Source organism: Podarcis cretensis (genome assembly GCF_951804945.1).
Source record: "Podarcis cretensis genome assembly, chromosome: 3".
Classification (NCBI taxonomy): domain Eukaryota; kingdom Metazoa; phylum Chordata; class Lepidosauria; order Squamata; family Lacertidae; genus Podarcis; species Podarcis cretensis.
In genome coordinates, this window is record NC_137172.1 from 87,601,605 (window position 1) to 87,626,269 (window position 24,665).

Here is a 24,665-nt window from a genome sequence, read left to right on the forward strand (position 1 = left end):
ATTTAGTGCATTTCCCCATCTCTTTCCTAACAGCAAAAAGTATTGTTGTTGTTGCAACAATGGAGCACTTTGCTCCACTTTAATTGCACAAACTCAGCTTTACAGTATGTTATTGACTCCCTCACACAAAACACTGATAATCTGGAGGCAGCCCTGGTCATCCACACCTGTCATATGTGCCTATGCATTCCATGTCATTAAAAACAAACAACTTTACATATTTTGTGACACATTTTTTGACAAGTTCCCAAAGATTACAAATAAACTGATGTTGGCCATAATTCTAAAATCGACTTGTATTGGCACTGGTGGCAGAGTCCCCTTCAAAGTCTAAATAAATAATATCTTTTCTCAGAAATAAGATCTGTTTCTCTTGGTATGGAATATACAGTAGCCAGCCGTGCCAAGAAAATACCCCTGAAGGATCAAATATAACATTTTAAATATGAATTGATGGAAAATATTTAATGGATGCAGATTTACTTATTTGCCTAAATAATTTTTTTTGAGTACACATACCGCCCCCAACTTCCAAAGAAAGGATCGGTTTAACTCTGCTTACTTCATTATGGATTTTCCCTCAAGGTTGTGTGCCTGTATCTCATTCCTGTAACATAAATTCACACAGGAAGAGCTTTTTCTGAGGCAGACAATGGTATATCAAAGCACTCCATCCCCTTTTGTGCCCATGCCTAGATATTCAGTAGATGTTTTTTTGTAAAAATATACAGCTACAGTTTTCAGCACTAGAGTTACAGCATCAATTGCACTGATGAAAATCATACCGTTGAAAGTAGCCTTCTGATTTAGAATAATATGCTATGTGTCCTGGTTTACACCCTAGAAACATACATGTCTCCATTCTTTTCACCAAGTATTGTAATTCTGCAGAGCTAAACTGCTCATGCCATGCGAGTTTGATAGGCACAGACATTGCAGAATGAAGACACAGGGTTATGAAAGATTACCCATCCATAGACAAGCTGCTCTGAGCTTCACACAGCAGCCTGCAGATATACTAATTCACCGTGGGTCTTTGATATGATAAATTAGTGTGAAGGAGAGGTGCCAGTCACCAGTCATACTGCTGGCATTTGCAATGGTAGAGCATCACTCCCCGTGATGTTCCCGAATGTTTTGGGAGCACACGCATCTCCCTCATACTTTCCATGAGAATAATAATTAGGATACTGATTAATTAATTAATCAATCAGATTTATTGATTAAAGGCCTTTTGATTGACTAAAATGTAGCCCACCTAACCAGGACACAGATGTTTCCTCTCCCTTAATGTTAATTATTAAATGTTCCTTTTTAATAACTGTACATGGCAGGCATCATTATAGATGAGTCTGTTCCCTTCCTTTAAAAGATGCTTCTCACAAGATGGTGTCTGCTACAACAGATTTATGTGGTATCTGAAAACAAAGAGAGAGTGCTTTCTTATCTCTGCAAAATAAATATTTTATGTACATGCAAATATATGCAGATGTAATCAGTTAAAATTCATACAGCCAGGGCTTCTTTTCAGCTGAAACTAACCGGAACTCAGTTCCGGCACCTCTCAGGTAGGTGTCATTGCCATTCTAAGAGAACAAGGGAGGCATTCATGATGAGTTCTGGCACCTCTCTTTCTAAAATAACAGCACTGCACACAACTAATATATTAAAGCTGCAATTCTGTACTCACTTACCTGAGAGTAAACCCTTTTGCCCTCAGTAGGACTTAGCTCTGAGCAGACTTGGTTAGGCTTCCACTGTAAGATTTCTCTAATCAGGTGACGACCTTTTAAAGAAAACAATGTGAGCTAGAATTATTGAGGCAGCATATGAAGTGATTTGATTACTTGGAAAACATGCTGTGTTGGCTAAGCCTGTGTAATGCTCTCTCCTCATGAAATATTGTGTGTTTCCCTTCCTCTTTTAATCAGTAATAAAAGTCCATTTAAACTTAACAGGAGTAAGACTGCACTTTGAACCCTCAGCTGGTAGGAAGATTCCAGATAAAGAATTCCTCACATGCTGAAAATGTCAGCATTGAACAACTCTTGACAGGATTTTCAGGGTCAGGAGATGTTCTGTGAACTATGTTGTCGCTTCGTGAATGAGATCTAGGCAATAGCTCATCCCATTTCCACAGCTGAGACGTGAAATTAAAGGAAGCTTGCAGGCAGTATGCTTTGACTTTGTTTTGTAAGGGATGTTAGTTCTTCTGACCGAGTAACAATTCTGCATTTCTATCCAGGAAACAACATGAAGCCAGTAATCGTGGTTCATGGTGGAGCTGGTCGCATCTTTAAAGATAGAGAAGACGGATGTCGTTCTGGTGTCACCAGAGCAGCGCTGAAAGGTTACGGTATCCTTAAACATGGAGGGAGTGCATTAGATGCAGTGGAAGAAGCTGTGGTAGTCATGGAAGAGGATCCACATTTTAATGCAGGTAATTTTTGTGAACTTTCTGTGCTCCCACGGCCTGCGGCCTAGCTCCATTGTCCCAATGGAACTCAGCTTCTAACTAAGCCCTAGCACAGATAACTGAAACAACCATGTACTGCTTCTCTTTTCTCCACTGCCTCCCCTTTCTCTGCTGTTTATCTGTTTCAGATTTTATACTTCATGCACCTCAGGGCAGCAAACGGTTGTCTTAAATATAAATAACAGAAGTTGTGCTTGTGCTTGATGGAGCAGGGCTTTATCATCAGTTATGGAATTCCCTCTCCTGGGAATTGTTGCCTTTTAGGAGCCAGTTCCAAACATTTTTATTCTCCCTGGCTTTTTAAATAAAACGACATTTTTAGATCGGATGGAAGAGGGAGTTATATTTTAAACACTGGAAGTGAGTCACCCATTTGGCTGGTTTTGAAGAGAATTTGGAAAGTGCTTTTTTATTTTAATTGTGGGGGTATGCTTGGGGATTAATTATGAAATTGTATTTTATTGTAATTTCTCAGTGTGAACCATTTGGGGATATGTTTGCATGAAGGGCAGTATCACTGGTGAGATGCAGCAGGTTGCTCACTATGTGTACTTTCTGCAAACAAGCCCTTTTTGTTTCAACAATCTTTTTCATCTGGATGAAAAGGTCCCTGCCGTAGGTGTTCATTTTGTATTCTTACTTAAACCCATCTTCAATTTTTGGTACTGTTTTAAAACTATTTTTATCTGTTTTCATGGTATGGTTGCAAATCACCTTGAGACACATGTAAAAGGAGATTAATAAATTAAATAATAACAATAAGATGCAATAGCTTTAGGAAATGAATAAATTAATAAGCATCAGGTCTAAAGGGAAATGTATTGTATTTGTTCCACATTTCAAGTTGAGAATACCATTTCTTACTTTCTGCCTGAATGAAGTTTGGTAAACAGCAGGAAATATTTTAAATTCAATGTATCCAGCATGATAAAACAGATACAATTTTGGCAGGATAACTCCTCTTTATGGATTCTTCTCATTTTTACATTCACAATTCCACTGGCTTGACTTGGTAAACCAGCAGCATGGTATTAAACAGCCTAACTGGAATTTTCTTTATGGATCAGTGTGGCTCCCTTTGCTTTTTATGAGAGGAAAAGGTATTTATGTGCCAGGGATTCTCAAAACATGGCTTAGAGAGCCTCATTCATTGTGGGGAAGGGGGTTTTGTTGTCGGTATCCTTTTCCACTCTCTGCTGCCTATTAACCAAAGTTACAGACAAGAGAGGGCTGATCACTGAAGAATTGATGCTTTTGAATTATGGTGCTGGAGGAGACTCTTGAGAGTCCTATGGACTGCAAGAAGATCAAACCTATCCATTCTTCAGGAAATCAGCCCTGAGTGCTCACTGGAAGGACAGATTGTGAAGCTGAGGCTCCAATAATTTGGCCACCTCATGAGAGGAGAAGACTCACTGGAAAAGACCCTGATGTTGGGAAAGATGGAGGGCACAAGGAGAAGGGGAAGACAGAGGATGGGATGGTTGGACAGTGTTCTTGAAGCTATCAGCATGAGTTTGACCAAACTGCGGGAGGCAGTGGAGGACAGGAGTGCCTGGCATGCTCTGGTCCATGGGGTCATGAAGAGTCGGACACAACTAAACGACTAAACAACAACAACAGACGAGATCAGTGCCAGGCCACAGTACAAGTGCCACAGAGCTGGAGGTATGGAAGAGCTGAGTGACACCACAACCGACCACTCAACTGTCTGTGCGGCCTCCAGCTCTGTGGCACTTGTACTGTGGCCTGTTTCCCAGAGCAATTCGGTTACTTAAGACAGAAGTAAAAAAAGAAGGCTGGGAGAGTCCAGACCAATGTATTCAACTTTGTGAATGAATTGTGCCATTTTGAAGTGAGACTGCTTTATTCTTTGAGAACCAGAACTAGATGAATTACATATGTGGTTTAGGATTGCAGTCATTATTGCACATAAGTCAAAAGCAACCCCTCTCCCCAATTTTTGAAGGAGAGGGGGATGGATGATGTTGACTATGAAGAGCTGCTATTAAGCCATCACAAATCCCTGATAACCTTTCTGAGATAATCTGAGTTATCATCAGTCGATGACAACTTTGACATTTAGCAAGCTTATAAAAATGTAGCGTTTGTGTAAGACTCTCTCTCTATTTTTTTGCAAGATCCTTCCATTCTAAAATTAGCAAAGCTTTTGTTAGAGAATACTTCCTCTTTATTCAGAAAAATTCAGTATTTTGGTACTTTGTCAGTAAAAGTACTTCGTATTTCCACTGGCACTTTTGCGGGGGAAATAGCTAGTATGTTGGCCTGTAGTTGTGATAGCCAAGCAACCAGGTTCTTAAATTTTGGCTACCCCCGATGTACAAGGTATTTAGTTCTGTAGTCATTCATATCTACATGTGTTAAGACTCATAAAATATATGGAGAAAATGAGCTGTGCAAAAAAGATGGGAGTTGAAACATACCATGCAGCTGTTATCTTCATAAAGGACAAAGCAGCCCTACTGTCATGTTGGGTGAATGTGATGCTGCAGGAGCACATTGACAACATTAGTAGAGCATGGAGGGGTTGAGGAATGGCTACTTTGTCCATTGCTCTTGGAAAATGTGCCAAAAGGGTGTTATCCTTTCTGATTACCCTTAGAAACCTGCAAGTGAGCCACAGTGTTCTAGAAAACACTCTTCATCCCACTTGCAAACAGGGCAATTAGGAAACAATAAGACAGGGCCAGTCTTGCTTATTTATTATTTATTATGTATTTTGTGTTTTTATCTTTTATTTTTATGCTGTCAGTCGTCCCAAGATCTACGGATGAAAGGCAGTATGCAAATAAAACAAACAAACAAACAAACAAACAAATAAATAAAGGGGGGCGCTGGCATCAGGTGGAGATTTTTAGGTGCCATTAAAGGGCAGCAAGTACCCCTCTTTTCTTAAAATGCAGGCACAGGGTATTATTTGGAATTTCTTCCTTGGGCAGCACCATTGCACCAAATCATCCTAAACCACAGCATCATAGAGTTGGAAGGGACCCTAAGGGTCATCTACTGCATTTGAGATATAGCTTACTGAGCAACTAAACACACTCTAACTTAGCACCGCAATTTAGGAACTCAGGCTGATGGCTTGATTTAAAGAAAGCAAAAATGGAAAGGTTTTGCATTTGTGAGGCTTTGCTATAGCTGTATGTATACCATGTAGTGACATTATTTATTTTAGCACTTTGTAGGAGAGAATTCATGGTTGGTAGGTAGGTGGCAACAAAAATCTGCTTTATTGTAACCCACATTTTTAGTGTGTTTTAAGAATCCACAATTGTTCACCTTCGTTTCATTTGACTCAAGTTCTGAACCTTCAGGACTGTTCAGGCTATGCTAGAAATTTGTGGACTGTATATTTAAAGATTCCAAATTATTGTTGTCTTAGATTTCTTACACACCCTTCACCATGATGTCCCAGGGTGGGTTACAACAACCTTTTTAAACAAACTAGTGTTGAGAATAAAGTGACAGTCAAGAGAATTGGGTGAGTCTTAAAATATATATGAGTTGTCAAAGCTCAGGGTAAAGAGGTTCATCTTCAGTTTATGATGAAAACTGCAAAATGAAGGTGCCAGATGTCTCTCTGTGAGGAGGCTCTCAAAGTCAGAACATGAGAAACTATCACTCAATACAGTGCTCCATTATTCCCCATCTACTTATGCTCTTATAGTTGTTTCCCTCATATTGTAGTAATACTTAATGTACCCCCCCCCCCGTTTGATTGTTAGGTCGTGGCTCTGTGTTAAATGAGAAGGGTGAAGTGGAAATGGATGCCATTATCATGGATGGAAAAAATCTAGCCTCCGGAGCAGTATATGCAGTGAAATGTATAGCCAACCCAATAAAGCTTGCTCGCCTCGTCATGGAAAAGGTAGGCTGTATGTGCACTTGAACAAAAGAAAAAATACGATAGGGATGGAAGGCCTTCCGAAGGATTTTGGATTCCCACCTGCCCCAGCTGGCATGACCAATCATCAAGAATGATTGAAAGTAGTGTTTGTTTGTTTTTAATATAAGAAAATATCTGGGTTCAACAGACACTCCTTCAGACTGTGTGATCACCTTTCAGTCTTTTTCTTTTTGGAGAAGAGGTTCTGACAGACCATAATGTGTGTTCTGTTGCCAACCTTTCTCTTTCCTCAAAAACAGCAATTGTGGACCAAGCCTTTCTAAACCCACCATGCCCATTTGCTACATCATTCTACAGTTTACGTTTAATTCCAGTGCTTCCAGTTCAATGATATCACCGCATTACTGATTTTAAAATGTCAGGAGGGACAAGTTGCACCAAGGTTTCACTTTGTGAAAAAAGAAAAAAAGACAGTGTTTGCAGGGTTCTGTCAGGGGAATTTCAAATCCTTGAGATTCCCCCAGTTCAAACAATGTTCTATTTTGACAACAACCCTCCCCCCTCAAACACTTCATGGTCTTATTTACCTGTTTTCTTATTATAGTCATGGCTGGACGTTTTTGGAATTTTCCTAATTTTTGCATCCTTGGCTTTCTAGTCCTGACTTTAGAGAGCCAGTTGGTCAACAGCTGCAGAAGAGGCAGATCTGCTCTGTGGCAGGGAAGGGAAGAAAGAAGCTGAAAAGGCACTGATTAGGCAGGCATTTAGCAAGCACCATTGAAACCCAAAGACTGACATACCAAGGCGCATTTTGAATGACCCTCATATTTATTTTGAGGGATCTAAGGTCCTGGCCACATTCAGCAGCTCATCACAAGCGCTCTTTAAGAAGCTCGGATGTGAAAGAGCTTTTTGCACCTGCACACAACCACTTCACCCACCCCTTTGTGTGTGAGCAGGGAAACAAATCAGGAGCCCATGTTTCCTGTTATGTCTGCATCAGGAAACTATGGTTAATGCCAGGCTATGAAACCATGGTTTGTATCCTTGCTTGTTCAGAAGCCAGAACACTTTCTTTTGCTGAAGTTGTGTTTCTCACCTGTGACTAGAAAATGGGAAGCTGCCTTTCTCTGTGATATGTATCTTGATCACTGGCACATCATTAGCCAGTGCTGATCTTTCTTGCCATGGTGCACATGAAGAGGCAAGTAAGAGGCAACATGATAGTAATGTGCAAAATTATTCATGGTATGGAATAAGTGAATAGATAAGTCTTCCTCTCATAATTGTAGTTTTGGTGGTGGTGGTGGAGGTCTGTTTTATGTTTGAACTGGGTAAAAAAACAAGGTACTTTACACCCCGCTAGGAACACTGCAAACTTCAATATTTTGTTGCAAACCCCCATTGTGAATACGTATTATGCTATTTCTTTTCATGCAGCTTGGTAAGGCAAAATGCATTTTTCCCATGTGTGACCATTTCTTTATAAACTTAGGGAAACTTCCTTAAGCCTTGAAACTAATCAGAAATTTAAATGCAAATATATAATCAAAGAATATCAGGTTAGGAAATTTTTTGTTTCAGGTCCTCTTTGGCCCTTTTGAAATTTACCATTCTGAACAAGCAAAATAAATATGTTTCTCCAAGACTTGATTATCTTCCCGTGGCACAATATTGGCTCCATCTGGTGGCCAAAGCGTATTTCTTTGGATTTTGTCTAGCAACACCCATGAGCTTAGCCTATTAAATAGTCTATTGAGATACATTTCATTAGGCTGGGCAGACTATTTCCTTTCACAAGTGAATAATTCCTCAGAAGTACAGATCTCTTAAATGATTGCTTTTGGAGCTTTACCAAAATTTGTGGTGTGCTTTTCTTATTTGCAGCAGGAGAGGAAATAATTACTTGAGAATAAGTCCCAGGAGAGTAGCTGGATTAGTTCTTTTAGCAACAAAAAGTCAGTGCACTTTGGCATCTTGGAGACTAGCTAGATTATCAGGTATGAGCTTTCACCAACAATAGTTCATTTGGGCAGCAATCCTGTATATGCATAATATTTGGTGTAGATTTATTTATTCTGATCAATAACCAGTTGGGATAATCTTTGATTTAGCCCCTCTGAATACATTGGAATTTGTTTCTGAGAAGGCAGGGCAAGCATAAGGTAAAGGTAAAAGGAACCCCTGACCATTAGGTCCAGTTGCGGACGACTCTGGGGTTGCGGTGCTCATCTCGCTTTACTTGCCGAAGGAGCTGGCGTACAGCTTCCGGGTCAAGTGGCCAGTATGACTAAGCCGCTTCTGGCGAACCGGAGCAGCGCACGGAAATAATAATAATAATAATAATAATAATAATAATAATAATAATAATTTATTATTTATACCCCACCCATCTTTCTAGGCTTCCCCAGCCACTCTGGGCGGCTTCCAAAAAAAATATTAAAATACTGTAATACATCAAACATTAAAAGCTTCCCTAAACAGGGCTGCCTTCAGATGTCTTCTAAAAGTCTGGTAGTTGTTGTTCTCTTTGACATCTGGTGGGAGGGCGTTCCACAGGGAGGGCGCCACTACTGAGAAGGCCCTCTGCCTGGTTCCCTGTTTACCTTCCTGCCAGAGGCAGGGCAAGCCTAGGATTGCACTTTTACCAGATTAAAGAATGAGTTTTTGAATGTAAAAGCTGAAAATTAAGGTCACATCTATTTCATTGGCTGTTTATGCAGGAAAACTCCCGGTACAAGTTTAACAAGGTGAGAACTAAAAAAAATAGAACAGACTATGATTTTTATAGATGTTATCTGTGGGCTGTTGGGCTGCTGAATAGAAAAAAATAGTGGTGCAATTGACTTCCGACAAGCACACAGAGCACGAATAAGACTGAGTGTATGGGGGGGGGTGCTCATTTAATTTCACTGCACACAGGCGGTGTAGTGACAATAAATGTTTGTTTGTTTGTTTATTTATTTATTTATTTATTTATTTATTTATTTATTTGATGGAACACTGAAAATACCATGGAAAAATATGATGCAGTTGTGTGTGACATCTGAATAGTAAACAAGCAATCCTGTCTTGAGCTGTTTCCTAGTCCTTATACTAAATAAATTAGTTATTGCTTCCCCAATGAACATCAGATATTAGTCTAGCTTTTTGGCAAATTTCTTAGAAGGCTCCAATCTAGAACAGGTTTGTTGTACTCGGGCTGCACTGAAATGAATATGACAAGTTGGTGCTTAAGATTAACTTAGGTACCATTAATTTTAATGGGTTGATGCATGATTTCTTCAGATGAGGGTCGTCATGTATCCATTTGAAAGTCAATGGGAACTGTAATTAGCATGAACTGTGGTTACGGATGAATGTTTGGTAAGCAAATAAAAGGGATTTCCAGTGGTGCATTCACACTATCTACTCTAAAAGCCAATTCCAGGCATTTGAAAAGGTGCCAGATATAAATCTCTAAAGTGTGGGGTGTAATCCACTGGGAGCAGTCAAATACAACATTCCTTGTTTTGCTAGAGTGGACATGCAAGGGAATGTTTGGTCCTCCAGCCAGTCGAAACTTCCTGTTCCTCCTGGCTTGGAGCATCCCTCCTTGCATGTGACCTTCCTTTCCAGACCTGGTAAAAGGCCAAGGCATGCTGCCACTCTCTCTTTTCCATCCTCTTTTCTTCCTGTGAACTTCCTGGAATGAACTGCTGGCTGCCAGCCAAGCAGTCCCCCCGGTCATCTCCCTTATGGCATAAACCTGTTAGTATAATCTTGTAACTTTAAACCTAAAGCTTGCCTTCAGGTATCACACTGTGCTCTGCCTGATCGTGAGTAAACTTCCTTTTTATTGCTTATGAATAAGACTGTGGTGCCTTTATTCTTTTAAGAGGGATTCAAGGGGTCTTACCAGGAAAGTATTAGAACACATTTCAATCTGGACAAGCCAGATGGAATTGCATATTGTCTTAAGAAACTCACATGCATTTGCAGCTAGTTTTCTGCATTAAAGGGGAATGTAAACTCTGCTAAGTAAAGGAACTTGCTAGCACAAGTTAGGAAGGATATTAATAAACAATATATCCTCTCCTGCCACCCTGAACATCCACACATAAAGAAATAGCATGATCCCTTAATATCTATTTTTATAGTACTACCAGTTACCTTTAGATCATTTGTGATATTGGCCAGGAATGAAGAGAAAGGGCTGTAGCTCAGTGGCAAAGCACACGTGTTGCAATTAAATGGTTCCATGTTCAAATCCTTATATTTTCTCTCCAGGAAATATTCCCGTTTGAAACACTGGAGAACCAATGCTAGTGTAGAACACTGGCTGGGACTGATGGGAGCTGGAAGCCCACAACGTCCCTTATTTCTAGAGCAGACAATACTGGAGAAAATGGACAAATGGTCTAACTCATTGTAAGGCATCTTCCTATGTTCTAGCTATGGAATTGGCCCTGGAGATTGTTCATTGGCTCCTCTGAGCTAAGATTACAGTGGTACCTCAGGTTAAGAACTTAATTTGTTCTGAAGGTCCATTCTTAACCTGAAACTGTTCTTAACCTGAGGTGCCACTTTAGCTAATGGGGCCTCCCACTGCCGCCGCGCCGCCGGAGCACGATTTCTGTTCTCATCCTGAAGCAAAGTTCTTAACCCGAGGTACTATTTCTGGGTTAGCAGAGTCTGTAACCTGAAGCGTCTGTAACCCAGGGTACCACTGTATGTGTCATTTCCTGCCAGTGCACTTTCAGTGGTTTGTTTGTCTGCTAAATATCTCCATTCTATGCAGTTTCTAGTGTTGAATTTCAGGTGTGTGTGTGTGTGTGTGTGTGGTAAATTTGGGAAAGGGGAAACTGATATAAGCTAAAGTCAGTGTGATTTAAGTATGCATAATAAGATATAGGACTAGATTTTCTTGAATGACTTTCACTAATAAAATAAATGATTTTTAAAAGAATTATCATGATTTTGGCACAAAAGGTAAAGTGTGTGAATTTGTATGTATTTTTTTAAAGAATAAGTAGCAAGGTGCATTTACAGAGCCATATGCCTGTTTTTAATATCTCTTGTCTCCTCTATTGATATTGTTTCGTGGTGGTATTTTATGTATTGCATCTAAGACTGCAACCCTATTTACACTAACCTGAGTTCAACAGTAAGTCCTGTTGAACGTAGTGTGGTTTACTTTTGAGTAAATATGCAAAAGCTACAGATACTGTTGGTACTTTTTTTTGTTTTACAAAAGCAGAAGAGGGCAGTATTACACAAAGCAAATGTTCAAAACAAAAAAAGAAAGAAAGAAAAGAGCTGGAACATTTCAGTCATGTAAGAGTAAACTGACACCATTGTCCTGCTTTGCAAATGATAATATATGATCCAAGCACAGGTATGCATCGCCTGACTATTTGTATTGTACTTTATTGGAGACTGAAAACTCTTCCTTGTTCATAACTTCGAGAGAGGAAAATTCTCCTGAGTGTTTCTTGTCTCAGAAACAAGGAGATACTTTTGCTCATTTGGCACCAGAGAATTGGTCACCATGTGGGAAACTATCCTAACAGAGTAATGCATCCACATATGTAGCCGGCTCCATAGTACTGTTCTTTGTATGTAAATCTCCAACCTGCCTACTTTGTCAAGAGGTTCACTAGTCACAACAAAACCAGGAAGTAGGGTGCAACCTGTAGCAATTGATGCTATCTCCTTATGAAATTGCCATCAGCGGATCATGTGGAGCGCATGGGTACACATTAATATAACACCATGTGACAGAAGCCGAGCAAATGAAAGGCAGCATTTCTGCATGCCTAAAAAGTAGCTGTTTTATTTCATATCCAAGTATGGCTTCTTGCATATGCCCTGAAATTGACCGTAGCTTGATACCAGGGGGCAGCTTCCTCTGACAATTAGCTGGGCCCTTCCACCTCCTTTTCTTCCTTCCTCACAATCACACAGAAACACACTTTGCCCCTTTTGTGCCTTCGCATCCCTCCCCCACTAGAACTGAAGAAGGAAGACAGAATCATTTTGCTACACAGTTCCAGCCCTATTGTTAGGCAGAATGAAGTGGCCACCTCAGGTAGCAAATGCTTAGGTGCAGAGAGGGGTTATTAGCGGCAGGAGGACAAAGCTTTTTGGGCTGCTCAGCCTACCCTGTGTAAACCTACTGCCGTCAAATGTGTTGTCTCCCTGCCAGTAAGGTAAAGGTAAAGGTACCCCTGCCCGTACGGGCCAGTCTTGACAGACTCTGGGGTTGTGCGCCCATCTCACTTAAGAGGCCAGGGGCCAGCGCTGTCCGGAGACACTTCCGGGTCACATGGCCAGCGTGACAAAGCTGCTCTGGCCAGAGCCAGAGCCAGAGCCAGAGCCGCACACGGAAACGCCGTTTACCTTCCCGCTGGTAAGCGGTCCCTATTTATCTACTTGCACCCGGAGGTGCTTTCGAACTGCTAGGTTGGCAGGCGCTGGGACCAAGCAGCGGGAGCGCACCCCGCCGCAGGGATTCGAACCGCCGACCTTTCGATCGGCAAGCCCTAGGCGCTGAGGCTTTAACCCACAGCGCCACCTGCGTCCCCCTCTCCCTGCCAGTATTGAAGTAAAATTCAAGCGCCAATTCAGCTGGCCCTTGTATATGGAATGGTGGTGGTGACACCATCTCCTTTGCCTCAGGCAGAAAAATGGCTTGGGTTGGCCCTGTTAATACATCAAGGGCAGTATCTTTCAGGGGTCAGATCCTGGTCTCTTCTATATGCGAAGCCTTGCACAATTGCAAAGATATTTATTCTGTAATGGGCAATGGATGTAGATTTCTTTATTAAAATGTACATCTCATTATGTCCTTAGCCTCTTGGCAGTGTACACTTTGAAAAACACAATATACATATTCTAAAAATATATCTGTACTGCTAAGATTACATAAGATTTATCCTTGACTTTGTTCTTTTACTTCATTCAAATCTTCTCTAGTCATTTAAAGCCAATGTGTGGTGGTGGGGGAGGTTATTTCATTTCATTTCATTTATTATATTTCTATGTCACTCTTCACTCGCATGAGTCTCAAAGCGGCTTTCATACAATAAATAATATCACTGAACATCACAATTGCAACATAAATCATATAAAATAATTAACAAATCATCAGTAAAACAACCACCTTCTGTAAAATACTATAAAACAGAACAACTTAAAAAATATGGTAAACAGCTCAACCATAAGAAAAGTCATGTTATAAAATTCACAAAGCATTACAGCACTCATAATCCACAAAGCAACATTAACAACATTAACAAACAACCAAAGCAAACTAAACACTGTCGAATTCACACACATGCTCTCCCCATCCCCATGACTCATAGTCTTTCACTCATTTTATCAAATGTCCACGGCAGCAACATGCTTGTCCAGCTATTTTGTTGAGTAGCTTCTTATTATATCTTATCTCCTTCAGACAGACCACATGTTGTTGACGGACCAGGGCGCCTCTGCCTTTGCTAGAGGCATGGGAGTTCCTGAGGTTCCTGGAGAGAAACTGATCACAGAAAGGTCACTGGAGAGATGGAAGAAAAACCTTGAGGCTGATTCGAACCCTCAACAGTTTCAAAAGCAAGTATAAAATGTTGGGTGTTGGGGGCAAAATCCTGACCACTTGAGCAAACGAAATTAAAACATGATGCGAAATGTGAAGCTACTCACATTTCTCCGATGAAAATAGGGACACCCCATTCCATAATGATCATTTTACTGCTTATACCTCATCCCAGTCACATTGGGCAGCTTCTTACATATATAAAAACATAATAAAACATGAAGCATTTTTTTTTTTAAATAAACAACCCTTCCCTATACAGGATTGCCTTCAGATAGCTTGGGTGTCAGATAACTGCACACCCTCCTACATTTTCCCAGTGAAAATAGAGACATCCTACCATACCCTCCAACATTTCTCCAATGAAAATAGGGACATCCTAAGGAAAAGTGGGACATTCCAGGATCAAATCAAAACCAGGATGGCTTCCCTAAATCAGGGACGTCCCTGGAAAATAGGGACACTTGGAGGGTCTGTACTCAAGATGGCAATATGCAATCTTCAGATTCCGAGGCAGGATACTTCTGAATGCCAGCTGCTGGGGAGCAGTAGTGGGGATTGGACTCATTTCCTGCCCGTGAGTTTTCCAGAAACATCTGACTGAACTAGAAAAGGGTTTGGTCAAATCCAGCAGTGCTGCTTAAAGTTCCCATAATATATCCCTCCTATGATGGTCAAATCTCTGCAAAACATAATGGATGTTTTTGGATGTTTTACCCGTAGACATCCAGCTTGTGAAATTTGGTCTTCCCAAGGACGCATGCCCACCAGCTGCTCATCTCATCTCTGGATTTGCTGCGCCCAGCCCATATTCCCATAGGCCACAAACCTATTCGTACTTACCGGATAGTAAAAGCCTCGTTGAACTCAACCTGCAGTCTTAATTTTTTGCTGGGAGCAGGGGAGGCAGCGCTGCATCTGAAGCCCTGATCTACTGATTAATTGGGGGTGGGGGATTCTTTCAATTGCACAGAAATGCTTTAGGTTATTCGGTCATATCAATTGTTCAATTGAATGGTCTTTTTATACTTGAAAAAGACTGGTCCTTCAACAGATTAAGTGCAAACTCAGAAGTGCATTAACTCCCAATACAGTTTTTTCCTTTTATGAATTCTTTGGACTGAAGATCTCCGTTGTTTTTTTTAATACTTGGGGAAATGCTACCTGTGAGACGCTATGTTCTTTTGGCAAATGCTCTCCAGTCTTCAGCTAATTGTTTGAAATGCTATTTTTGGCAGAGACCTTGGAACAGTTGGAGCCGTTGCTATCGACAGTGCAGGAAACGTTGCTTGTGCAACATCAACTGGGGGACTCACGAACAAACGCGTCGGCCGCGTTGGTGATACAGCATGTATAGGTAGGGGAGTGTGATAAATGAAAGAAGAGCCAGCCAGCCCTTCCCTCTCTTTCTCATATAATATGTATGATATCAGTCAAATGCATGATAGCAAAGGCTGTGATCTAAAGAATCAGTATGACGGCTTGCCGTTCCTATGGCAGCAATTCCTGCTGCCAAAGAGGCAAGCCACTTTTAAAAAACGGAACAGTGAAAGTGGGAAGTGCTGGTGCAGAAACAGCAAGCAAAGTATCGGGCTTGCAGTGACACTCCACGCTTGCGTGCACATACAAACCCGAGTTTAGTGAACGGTATGTTTTCCTGAGATGATGACTTTGTAACTTTTACATCCTGCGCAATATACTTCTACAGTATATAAGATGGGTAGGGAGTGGAAAGAGCAGGATTTGGAGATTGCTTGGTTAAATACATTGTGTTTCTCTTGTAGAAACAGGCTTACAGTAGTTCTTGCGTGAGGAAGCAGCAAGGGGTGTTAAAAGGAGCCCAGGGTGTACAGTGGTACCTTGGGTTACAGACGCTTCAGGTTACAGACTCCGCTAACCCAGAAATAGTACCTCGGGTTAAGAACTTTACTTCAGGATGAGAACAGAAATCGCATGGCGGCAGTGGGAGGCCCCATTAGCTAAAGTGGTACCTCAGGTTAAGAACAGTTTCAGGTTAAGAACGGACCTCTGGAATGAAATAAGTTCTTAACCTGAGGTACCACTGTATTTATAGACACATAAGGAAATTTGCATGGAGAACCTTCACTTCCTGCCTCCACTTGAAATTCCAGGAAGAAATCTATTTATCAATTCATAGACTTTGAAGGGGTAAAAAACATTGCTTTTGTTTTAAATTCTACTGACATTCAGGCCACCAGCAATGATTACTTGTAGATTCAGAGCCAGTGTAAACTTAGCATGCAGCTTGAAGGATGGCTTATTAGCAAATATATCATCTGTTTACTATGCAGCTGATCTAAACTTTAGTTTTGCAATTTGCAGGCTGAAAGTCAATAATGTGTGTGTAAAATACTTCTCCCCAATACCACCAAATAACAGGTCTTTACTTAACTTTAGTAAATCTTCATTCATTTTGTTTAGACTGCGTTTTGTTTAAACAAGAAGGCTTATATGTTGGGTCTGGAGAAAGGACAATTTAAAAAGCAGATGATTGTCCAGAGTTCAGATTTTGCTTGGTAGTTCAGTGTATGTAGGCAACCCTCAATAGACTTGTGTGCCATCTTTCAAACACCATCCTTTCTTGATATGTTTTGAAGATTCCCCCAAATATTTAATAGCTTCATTAGCTATTGCAAGAGAGGAAACAATTCTCTAGATATCCATCCACAAGAAACATCTTAAGAGTTTATTCATATTTTTCTGCCTTGTCATCACCAGGTCTACCACTTGGCCAGCAAATCAGTGTGCCAGTTTCACCAATTCCAATGTGGTTATATCTGAAATGATATTTAGTTAAAAGAGAAAATGAGTTGTGCTTAGTTCAGGTTCCAATTGGCTGAAGTGATGCCTGTTGTGGCTTACTTTTATGAACTAACTCATCAGTGTAGCAAGTAACCTCACCAGTCTGCTAGCCACAGGGAGGTACAGCACTGATGACGTGTACTTACCACACTATCCCCTCAGCCTTCATAGAAAGTTCATCTGAACACTAGTGGAACTATGGTGGTACCTTGACCATCTGGAAGAGACTTTTTGGTGGTCAAGTTACCCAGCAGTAATTTGACTTCAGGAGTAATTGACACTTAATCCTTACCAATTAACATTGTATTATTGAAGTGCAAATGAACCCTTGCTCCAAATTATTGGTTAATTCCATTGATGTAGACCAGGGATGTCCAACAGGTCGATCACGGTGAGGTTTTGGTAGATCGCAGTTGATTGCTCCATCCCTTTCCTTAGCGTTGGTAAAATATATTCCAGCCCCACTCCCTCACCCTGGCCTCCATTGTTGCACAATTTGCAGAATGGAAGATGGAGTTTACTTAGTGAGGCTGTTTGTTTCCGCAGCAGTCTGTTGCTGAGTGGCTGTTCTCTTTTCTCCCTTGAGCATAGGCTTGAATTCTCAATAATCGGGGCTTTCCTCCTCCCTAAAAAAAGTTCAACAACCTTGCCCTGAACCCCCCAAAAACGGGGCTTTCCTTTTTTAAAAAAGGGGTAGATCACTGCCAGTTTTTAATTCTGTGAGTAGATCGCAGTCTCTTGGGAGTTGGCCACCCCTGATGTATTGTAGACACAAAGTGTATGCCACTTGGGTTCTTCTGCTTCACATAAGATTGGTTGCTTTTGTAACGAGCTTATGTGCAATTGGATATATCCTTGTAGTTGATTTGAGATGTTGGGTACTGTAAATGCCAGTCCTTGACTTTTTACTTTTTGCTCTTTGATCAGGAAGTGGAGGTTATGCAGATAACAATGTTGGTGCCACTTCTACTACAGGCCACGGAGAGAGCATTATGAAAGTGGTTTTGGCAAGACTTATCTTGTATCACATGGAACAAGGTAACGACAAAGGTTGCAAAGAGCACAGAACTGCTACTGTATTCCTGACAGATGTTGGTGGGAGTAGGTTGTGGTCCATTAGTTCAAAGTTGAGGACGCATACCGAGAAAGTTATTTGAATAGTAGTCAAATGTTGTGATCAGTGGAGGGTTGTGTCCAGATGATTTAAACAATGAACCTTCTGAGGGCTCAATTTGTGCTAGTCCTTATTCAGTGGCACTGGAGCAATATTGTGCTGGTGTGCAATGAATAACAAACAAAAATTATTTCGTAGTTCCTGCAACAAAGTGTTGATTGCTTTGAAAAGCTCAAGTACAAAAAAACTATGGCATCTTAGTGGTTGCATACCAAAAACAATAGGCTTTTAACTGTTGAAGGGAGTGGGCTGTTGCTGATTAATCTTATAAAACCCTTTAAAGCACCACCAGTTTCTCTAACTTCTATGTTAAAAAGGAAGGCATGTGAATGAAAATAAGTAGGTGATCTATGTATTGATTTGTGTATATTAAGTAAAAGTGTGACTATGGTAAATAGCTAGCAACAAGGTGTTCATGTGGCTGTAATATAATCAGGCTATGGATGACTCCAGAGAGCTTTGCCTTCTATGTTATCCAAACTCTCGATTTATATTACAGCCGGTAAACATAATCAGCTGACCTACTTCTCCTGAATACACTTACAGTTGCCAGCGTGACCAGACCACCTTCTTTATTCTAAGCTGTAGTTGCAGACTGCAGATCAGTAGGATCGCCATTTAACTTCTGACACAAAACTTCAAAGAATTTTAGAGTCATATATGCAGAGGAACTGTTAAATGGAAAAGGTGGAAATTCCATTAGCATTGTATAAAATAAGTTCCAGGGAGGTTATCTGCAAATCTCAGGTGTGTAAATGTCATGGCATAGGGATCTTTCACCTCTATTTCAGCATCCTTAACAAATGGCTTGTCACTCTGACTTAATCTACTGATAGAAAGAGTTACTGTATGAATCTGGTTTTTGGGTCAAATGCACCACAAGAAAGCTGTGAAAAAACTCAGGGGAAGACATTAAGCCAATACCATTTTCAAGTAAGGAATCATGTCTTTATTGAGATACTTCACTTTTCCAGCTGAACACTAGTTGCAAAGAAATCATCAGGGTCAACAATATCCAATAATATAAAGGACAAGCATCTACAAAAATGGTATGTGGGACCCGATTGCTTCACAGTTGTTTAAAAACATAAAACAATATACAGTGCTACCTTGGGTTACATACGCTTCAGGTTACAGACTCCACTAACCCAGAAATAGTACCTCGGGTTAAGTACTTTGCTTCAGGATGAGAACAGAAATCGTGCTCCGGCGGCACAGCAGCAACAGCAGGCCCCATTAGCTAAAGTGGTGCTTCAGATTAAGAACAGTTTCAGGTTAAGAACGGACCTCCAGAACAAATTAAGTATTTAACCCGAGGTACCACTGTATTGCTCCATTACAAGTGTAATGGGGAAATAATCATGAGTTGTGAATTACTTGCAACAACAAATCGTACAGAACTTGCAACCACAGCACTTGCTAATTAGGCAGCCTATACACAATCACCACATTTCACAACTGCATGAGCAGGCCAGACAAAACAGTTACATGAAGCATATTTTTAGTGTTTTGACCACAGAGATTATTCCTGCCCTCTTTTCAGCAGGAAAGACAGCAGTGGTTGGCTCCACCAGTTCTTTCATAACATAGGCAAATTGGTTATGTCACTGAATTTGATCAACTCCAGGCTAGAACTGCAAGGAGGAGACTTTTTGGAGTGTTCACTCCATTGTGGGTTGTTTAGCTTTTAAATATAGGCATCAAAGCAGGCAGTGTCTACTACATTTGAAAACCAGAAAAGTACCCTTGGCATTTGGAAATGTAGATGGAGGTCACACTTGTCCATACCACCTTTAGTTTTATTAAAATAAAGAATGATCTCTTTCTTGGAGGCACTAAAGAAAGGGGAATCTACAGTTGATTACATCCTTGCATTCTTACTTGATTTTGGAAATGTGCACAGTAGCTTTCAGCCCCTCCTAACCCTGCTACATAATTCAGGCTGCACGGTACTGCAAGTGAAGAGCAGGTGCTCCATTGAAGGGTAGAAACTGAATGATCCTTTTTGCAATAGTTGGAATGTCTAAGCGTTATTATGGCAGCTGTTGCCTGGATGAAAATAATCCTTCCTGTTAGTGTTTATAAAGGCTGGGCTTTGGTTTCTAAGCATGAGAATAGTTTCCATTCTGGGGTATCTGGGTTTCGTTTTTATGAAGAGGAAGGGCAAAATCTTAAAGCAGTTGTTATGCTTGTCTGAGTTACAATATGACACCTGATGCATTTGTAATACTTAAGACTGGGCAATATACAATGCACCAGTGGATCTGAGATTATAAATTGTGGATAACAACATGAATTTTATTTGGCTTGTTTGCTATGCACATGCACACAAGATGGGTTTTGTTTACAGGGCATCATGTCATCTTTAAAAATGATTACGGTAAATGTTACTGCTGTCTCTGATGACATGCTTACATTGTACACTTGAACTAAACAATGTCTGAAGGTCTCAATTTGCGGACCTACCAAAAACATATATAGATATATATAAAACAACAGTGACAAAATAATCCCACAATGATACTTTGGTTTGTATTGGGATTCAATTATATCATAAATCCTGGTGATAAAGATTGTCAATGTCCTTTGAATTTTTTTCTTGCCAATTTACCAACAACTAAAACAAATCTGGCAGGAAGGTAAACAGTGTTTCCGTGCGCTGTTCTGGTTCACCAGAAGCGGCTTAGTCATGCTGGCCACATGACCCAGAAGCTGTACGCCGGCTCCCTCAGCCAATAAAGCGAGATGAGCTCCGCAACCTCAGAGTCGTCCGTGACTGGACCTAATGGTCAGGGGTCCCTTTACCTTTACCTTTAAAACAAATCCATATATAGGAGACACACATTTGAGGGCCGGACAAAGCACAGAATGGTTTCTGTGTTGTTGTGCCCCCCATGATACAATTAGGCCCATCAGTTGTATCTATCACCTTTTATTTCCCTTTCTTTTTAGCAAAGGAAAGAAATAGAAAGTCATTTGTGGTATTCTGTCAATCATTAAAACAGCTGGCTAATGGAACTCAGTTGTAGAAAGGCTGTGGAATCTTCTTCATTTTAAGGTATTTAGTAAGAGCTGAAGGAATGATTCTCAGGAATAGCAAGGTATAGTGAACATAGCTAGAATTTGGACTAAGGGGCCATAAACCATCTGGCTTTGATTCGGTAAGTTGGTGTACTATTCGCAAAGAGAGTTTTGCAATGTCTTGTTGGAGAGGGGTCAGGAATTCTCTGATACTTCTTTATTGACTGTTGGGATCTAAAAGGTTTCTTAGATTTACACAAGGGGATTTGGTTATCTCTGTAGAATTCCCCCCACCCACACACAAAAACAACAACCCAGTTTTAACCTGTGTTTGAAACACTTGTTTCAAAAGAAGGTTGGTAGGCCACTGTTTGAGTAAAAAACAAACCTAATGACCTCTTATATGGAGCTACTCACGTACTTTTGGGATCATACCCACCATGTTTAAGAGATATTATATGGATGAATTGTAGCTGCTGCAAAAGCCAGTTATTGGCTAATCTGGAAAGATTCAAGGCCACCCTTTCAGCCTGAATTGGTTTTGCTCAAAATTATTTAATTTCTGACGTGTTTTTGAACTTTCCCCCCCAGGAAAATCACCAGGAGATGCTGCTGACTCTGCCCTAGATTGCATGAAAACTAGAGTCGGGGGATTGGGTGGTGTCATTGTGATCAGCAATTCAGGAGACTGGGCTGCACGATGCTCCACTCAGGAGATGTCCTGGGCTACAGTCAAGGATGACCAACTGCACTATGGCATTCATGCTGGGGAGTGGCACACACAACCTGCCGAAGAAGCTATTAGCTCCCTGGGATGCTAAGCAGAAGTGAAGGAAGTGGAAGTAACGCAGCACAATCAAGATTATAGACCTTTGTTGGAAACTGAATCTGTTGTCCCCTTTCTGAAAGGACCTTCTCACCAAATTTCAGTTCAGATATTCACAATGCTGGTCTTTTTGCAGCCAAGCTAAAATCTAGAAGGAGACATAGTTGGCTTAAGGATGGCTTATATGAGCATATATAAGATATCCAAAGGTTTGGTTTCTTAGTCACACAACTGAATTGCAGAAAGTCACATCTTCAGTGGGGTGTATTTGATGAGATATGCAGTCTTCACAATGGCCATTATATTGAAGGCAGCTTCTCCTATAATGTGATAATTCTTGGAAACCAGTGTCCATGATAGACCAAATGTAGTCTGGTGCCCCAGATCACACTTTCGCTTTTATCTTATGTGCCCATGTCACAGTCCTCTGTATCCCTCCATCATGCCTCCCTTGAACTGCTCACCTGGGCCTGCTCCCACCTCGCCTGCCTCTGTCTCTGTCCTCTGGATCTCTCCTGAGCCTGTGTGGTGTAGTGGTTAAGAGCAGTAGACTCATAATCTGGTGAACTGGGTTCGCGTCCCCGCTCCTCCACATGCAGCTGCTGGGTGACCTTAGGCTTGTCACACTTCTCTGAAGTCTCTCAGCCTTACTCACCTCACAGAGTGTTTGTTGTGGGGGAGGAAGGGAAAGGAGATTGTTAGCCGCTTTGAGACTCCTTAGGGTAGTGATAAAGCGAGATGTCAAATCCAAAGACTTTGTCATCTTCTTCTCTCCTACTCCTACCCACCTTTCCTGGGCCACTTGCCTAGGTCATTATGCTGCCCATCTTCCAATTCCCTGGCCTAGACCTGCATCTCCATCCTCTGGATCCCTTCTACTCGCTTTGCCTTGGCCGTCCACACTGCTGCTTGTAGTGCCACCTGTCTGTGGTGAAGTAAACTGCAGCATGATAACAACCCTGTGGTTTTATATACTGGAGGGAAAATCTTAGAATCTTGGAAGGGACCTTGAGGATCATCTAGTTCCACACTCTGTTCATTTCAGGAGCATTTGTTATGTAAACTTTGAGAAGAACTGGGATGATCACAACCACAGGTTACTCCCAAATTTTGTAACTGAAATATTAAGAAATTTGCTTACATTTTTTTCCTACTTACAATCAGTACAGAAAAGAAAGTAGGGACATAATAATTCTCATGTTTAGGGAAACATGCGAAAGAATTCAAAGTTTTGTTTTGAGATAGCAGACTTTCATTTGATTGTATGACAAGTCAAAGGCCAAGTCAAATAATATGATAGGTGTCTTTCTTGAAGTAGTATATTAATTGCAGGAATAAGCTGCTGGGCATAAAGTTGCACTAGTGTTTATATGGTAATATGTTTTTTGAGGTACTTATAGTACCAAAATAGAAATTTACCGAGTGAAATGTATTTTCTCATGATAATACTTACAAGGAAGATGCTTCATTTTTAGATAAGGTATTTGTAATTTTATCCCTTGCTTTTCCTTTTATTCTTTTCATGCTAATGTAATTCAGTAATTTAAGTCTTATTTAGATATTGCCTTGATCCCATACCACGTTTTCCATCTGGGAAATAATCAGTGTTATGTTGATGCACAACATGTTCTTATGAAAATAAATGCCAATAAAATCTAGTACAGTGTATTTTAAAAGTAGACTACTCATGCATGCTTTATGGCTCAAGTGTATTGTTTAGCTAATCAAATTTCCATTAAATCACACACACACACACACATGCATTTTCTTGCAGAACAACAAGAGTAGATTCAAGTTTAGTGTTGATAAGCCTTTCACGGAAGCAAAAATAATACTGTGATTTTAAAAAATTGAATATTTACAGCACATGGTTGGAGTACTCCTTTTATCTGTGAAATATCAACAGCCATTTCTTTAAGTAGCAGATTCCCCCTTCCCACTCTATTAAAATGTTCATTTTTAAAATTAAGGCAATTATTTTAATTGCAGAATCTGTGGTGTAACAGTTCATACTTTTAACAAGATATCCTCATAATGGGAGAACATACCTTTCCTTGCCTTTGGATTTGGATTTGTTCAACTTTGAGAGGCACCATTTTAACATAATATGAGTTGGAGGGCTGCTTCTAAATTGCACTAGAACAAATAAACATGATACCTCTAATTGGGGAGGTGCCTCTGCCGTGCCTTTCAAGAACCAGCCCTGTCAGACTTGCGTCACATCTCCCAAACAGTCACATCCTCCCTAGTGACAATGCCTAATAAATTCCTAGGACAGGCCATTCCTTACATTCATTTAACTTGGCAGTCATCCAGCGTGGTTGCTGTTGTGACTTCTTGGCTTGACTTGCTGATCCGGGGCGGGGGGGCATGCATTCCCTCCCTGCAAAAGTTCAGCTTCCTGTCTATCCACATAGTTCAGACTACAGTACACAAAATATCTGCATGCCCCCCCCCTTGGGACACTTGCCTTTTCTTGCCCTTGTTTCCTTCTTTATCTGCCCCCTCCCTTTCCCCAGCAACTTGCTTTTAAACATTGGAAATATTGCAAAAGCAGTTTCTGATCTGGCATGCTGGTGTGGGCGGGTGAGTTCCATATTGCTGTGTCTTGCTGCATTCTTTAGTCCATGTTCCATGGCAGAATGCCATTTCACTCATGGTTTAGAAAATAAAACATTGCATAAGAGGTTGATTTTTTCCCCTTAAATTTCCCACTAGCCAATATATAGATGGAGGGAAATCTTCACAAAATAATTAAGGGGTGAAAAATGTATTTCTGATTCCCTCTGCCCTGCTCACACACCCTCCCCAGTTTTCACATGTCTTGGCTCTGCCTCTTTGCTGCAGGATTCTGTACTATTGTCAGATTTTTGCCTTTTAAGACTTAGGATATCACCA

The 24,665-nt window shown here is 40.7% G+C and overlaps 1 protein-coding gene and 1 long non-coding RNA gene across 8 annotated transcripts in view; one reads left to right on the plus strand and one right to left on the minus strand.

Annotated features, from left to right (window-relative positions):
* Window positions 1-23,446, plus strand: part of ASRGL1 (asparaginase and isoaspartyl peptidase 1) — a 70,091-nt gene extending 46,645 nt beyond the window's left edge. For 6 of the 7 annotated variants that reach the window (XM_079970568.1, XM_079970566.1, XM_079970567.1 and 3 more), the window contains 6 exons: window positions 2,246-2,440; window positions 6,226-6,368; window positions 13,786-13,940; window positions 15,162-15,280; window positions 17,674-17,784; window positions 21,533-23,446. In XM_079970568.1, coding sequence (XP_079826694.1) covers window positions 2,254-2,440; window positions 6,226-6,368; window positions 13,786-13,940; window positions 15,162-15,280; window positions 17,674-17,784; window positions 21,533-21,762 — 945 coding nt within the window. In that variant the 5' untranslated portion in view covers window positions 2,246-2,253 and the 3' untranslated portion in view covers window positions 21,763-23,446. Of the gene's footprint in view, window positions 1-2,056; window positions 2,174-2,245; window positions 2,441-6,225; window positions 6,369-13,785; window positions 13,941-15,161; window positions 15,281-17,673; window positions 17,785-21,532 lie in introns of those variants that run through there. The other variant, XM_079970569.1, reaches the window with a different exon arrangement.
* LOC307212978 lies at window positions 6,896-12,530 on the minus strand. The gene is made up of 2 exons (XR_013837320.1): window positions 10,176-12,530; window positions 6,896-8,612 (listed from the first exon to the last, which is right to left on the minus strand). It is a non-coding gene; the product is annotated as an uncharacterized lncRNA (long non-coding RNA).
* Window positions 23,447-24,665: the final 1,219 nt, after the last annotated feature.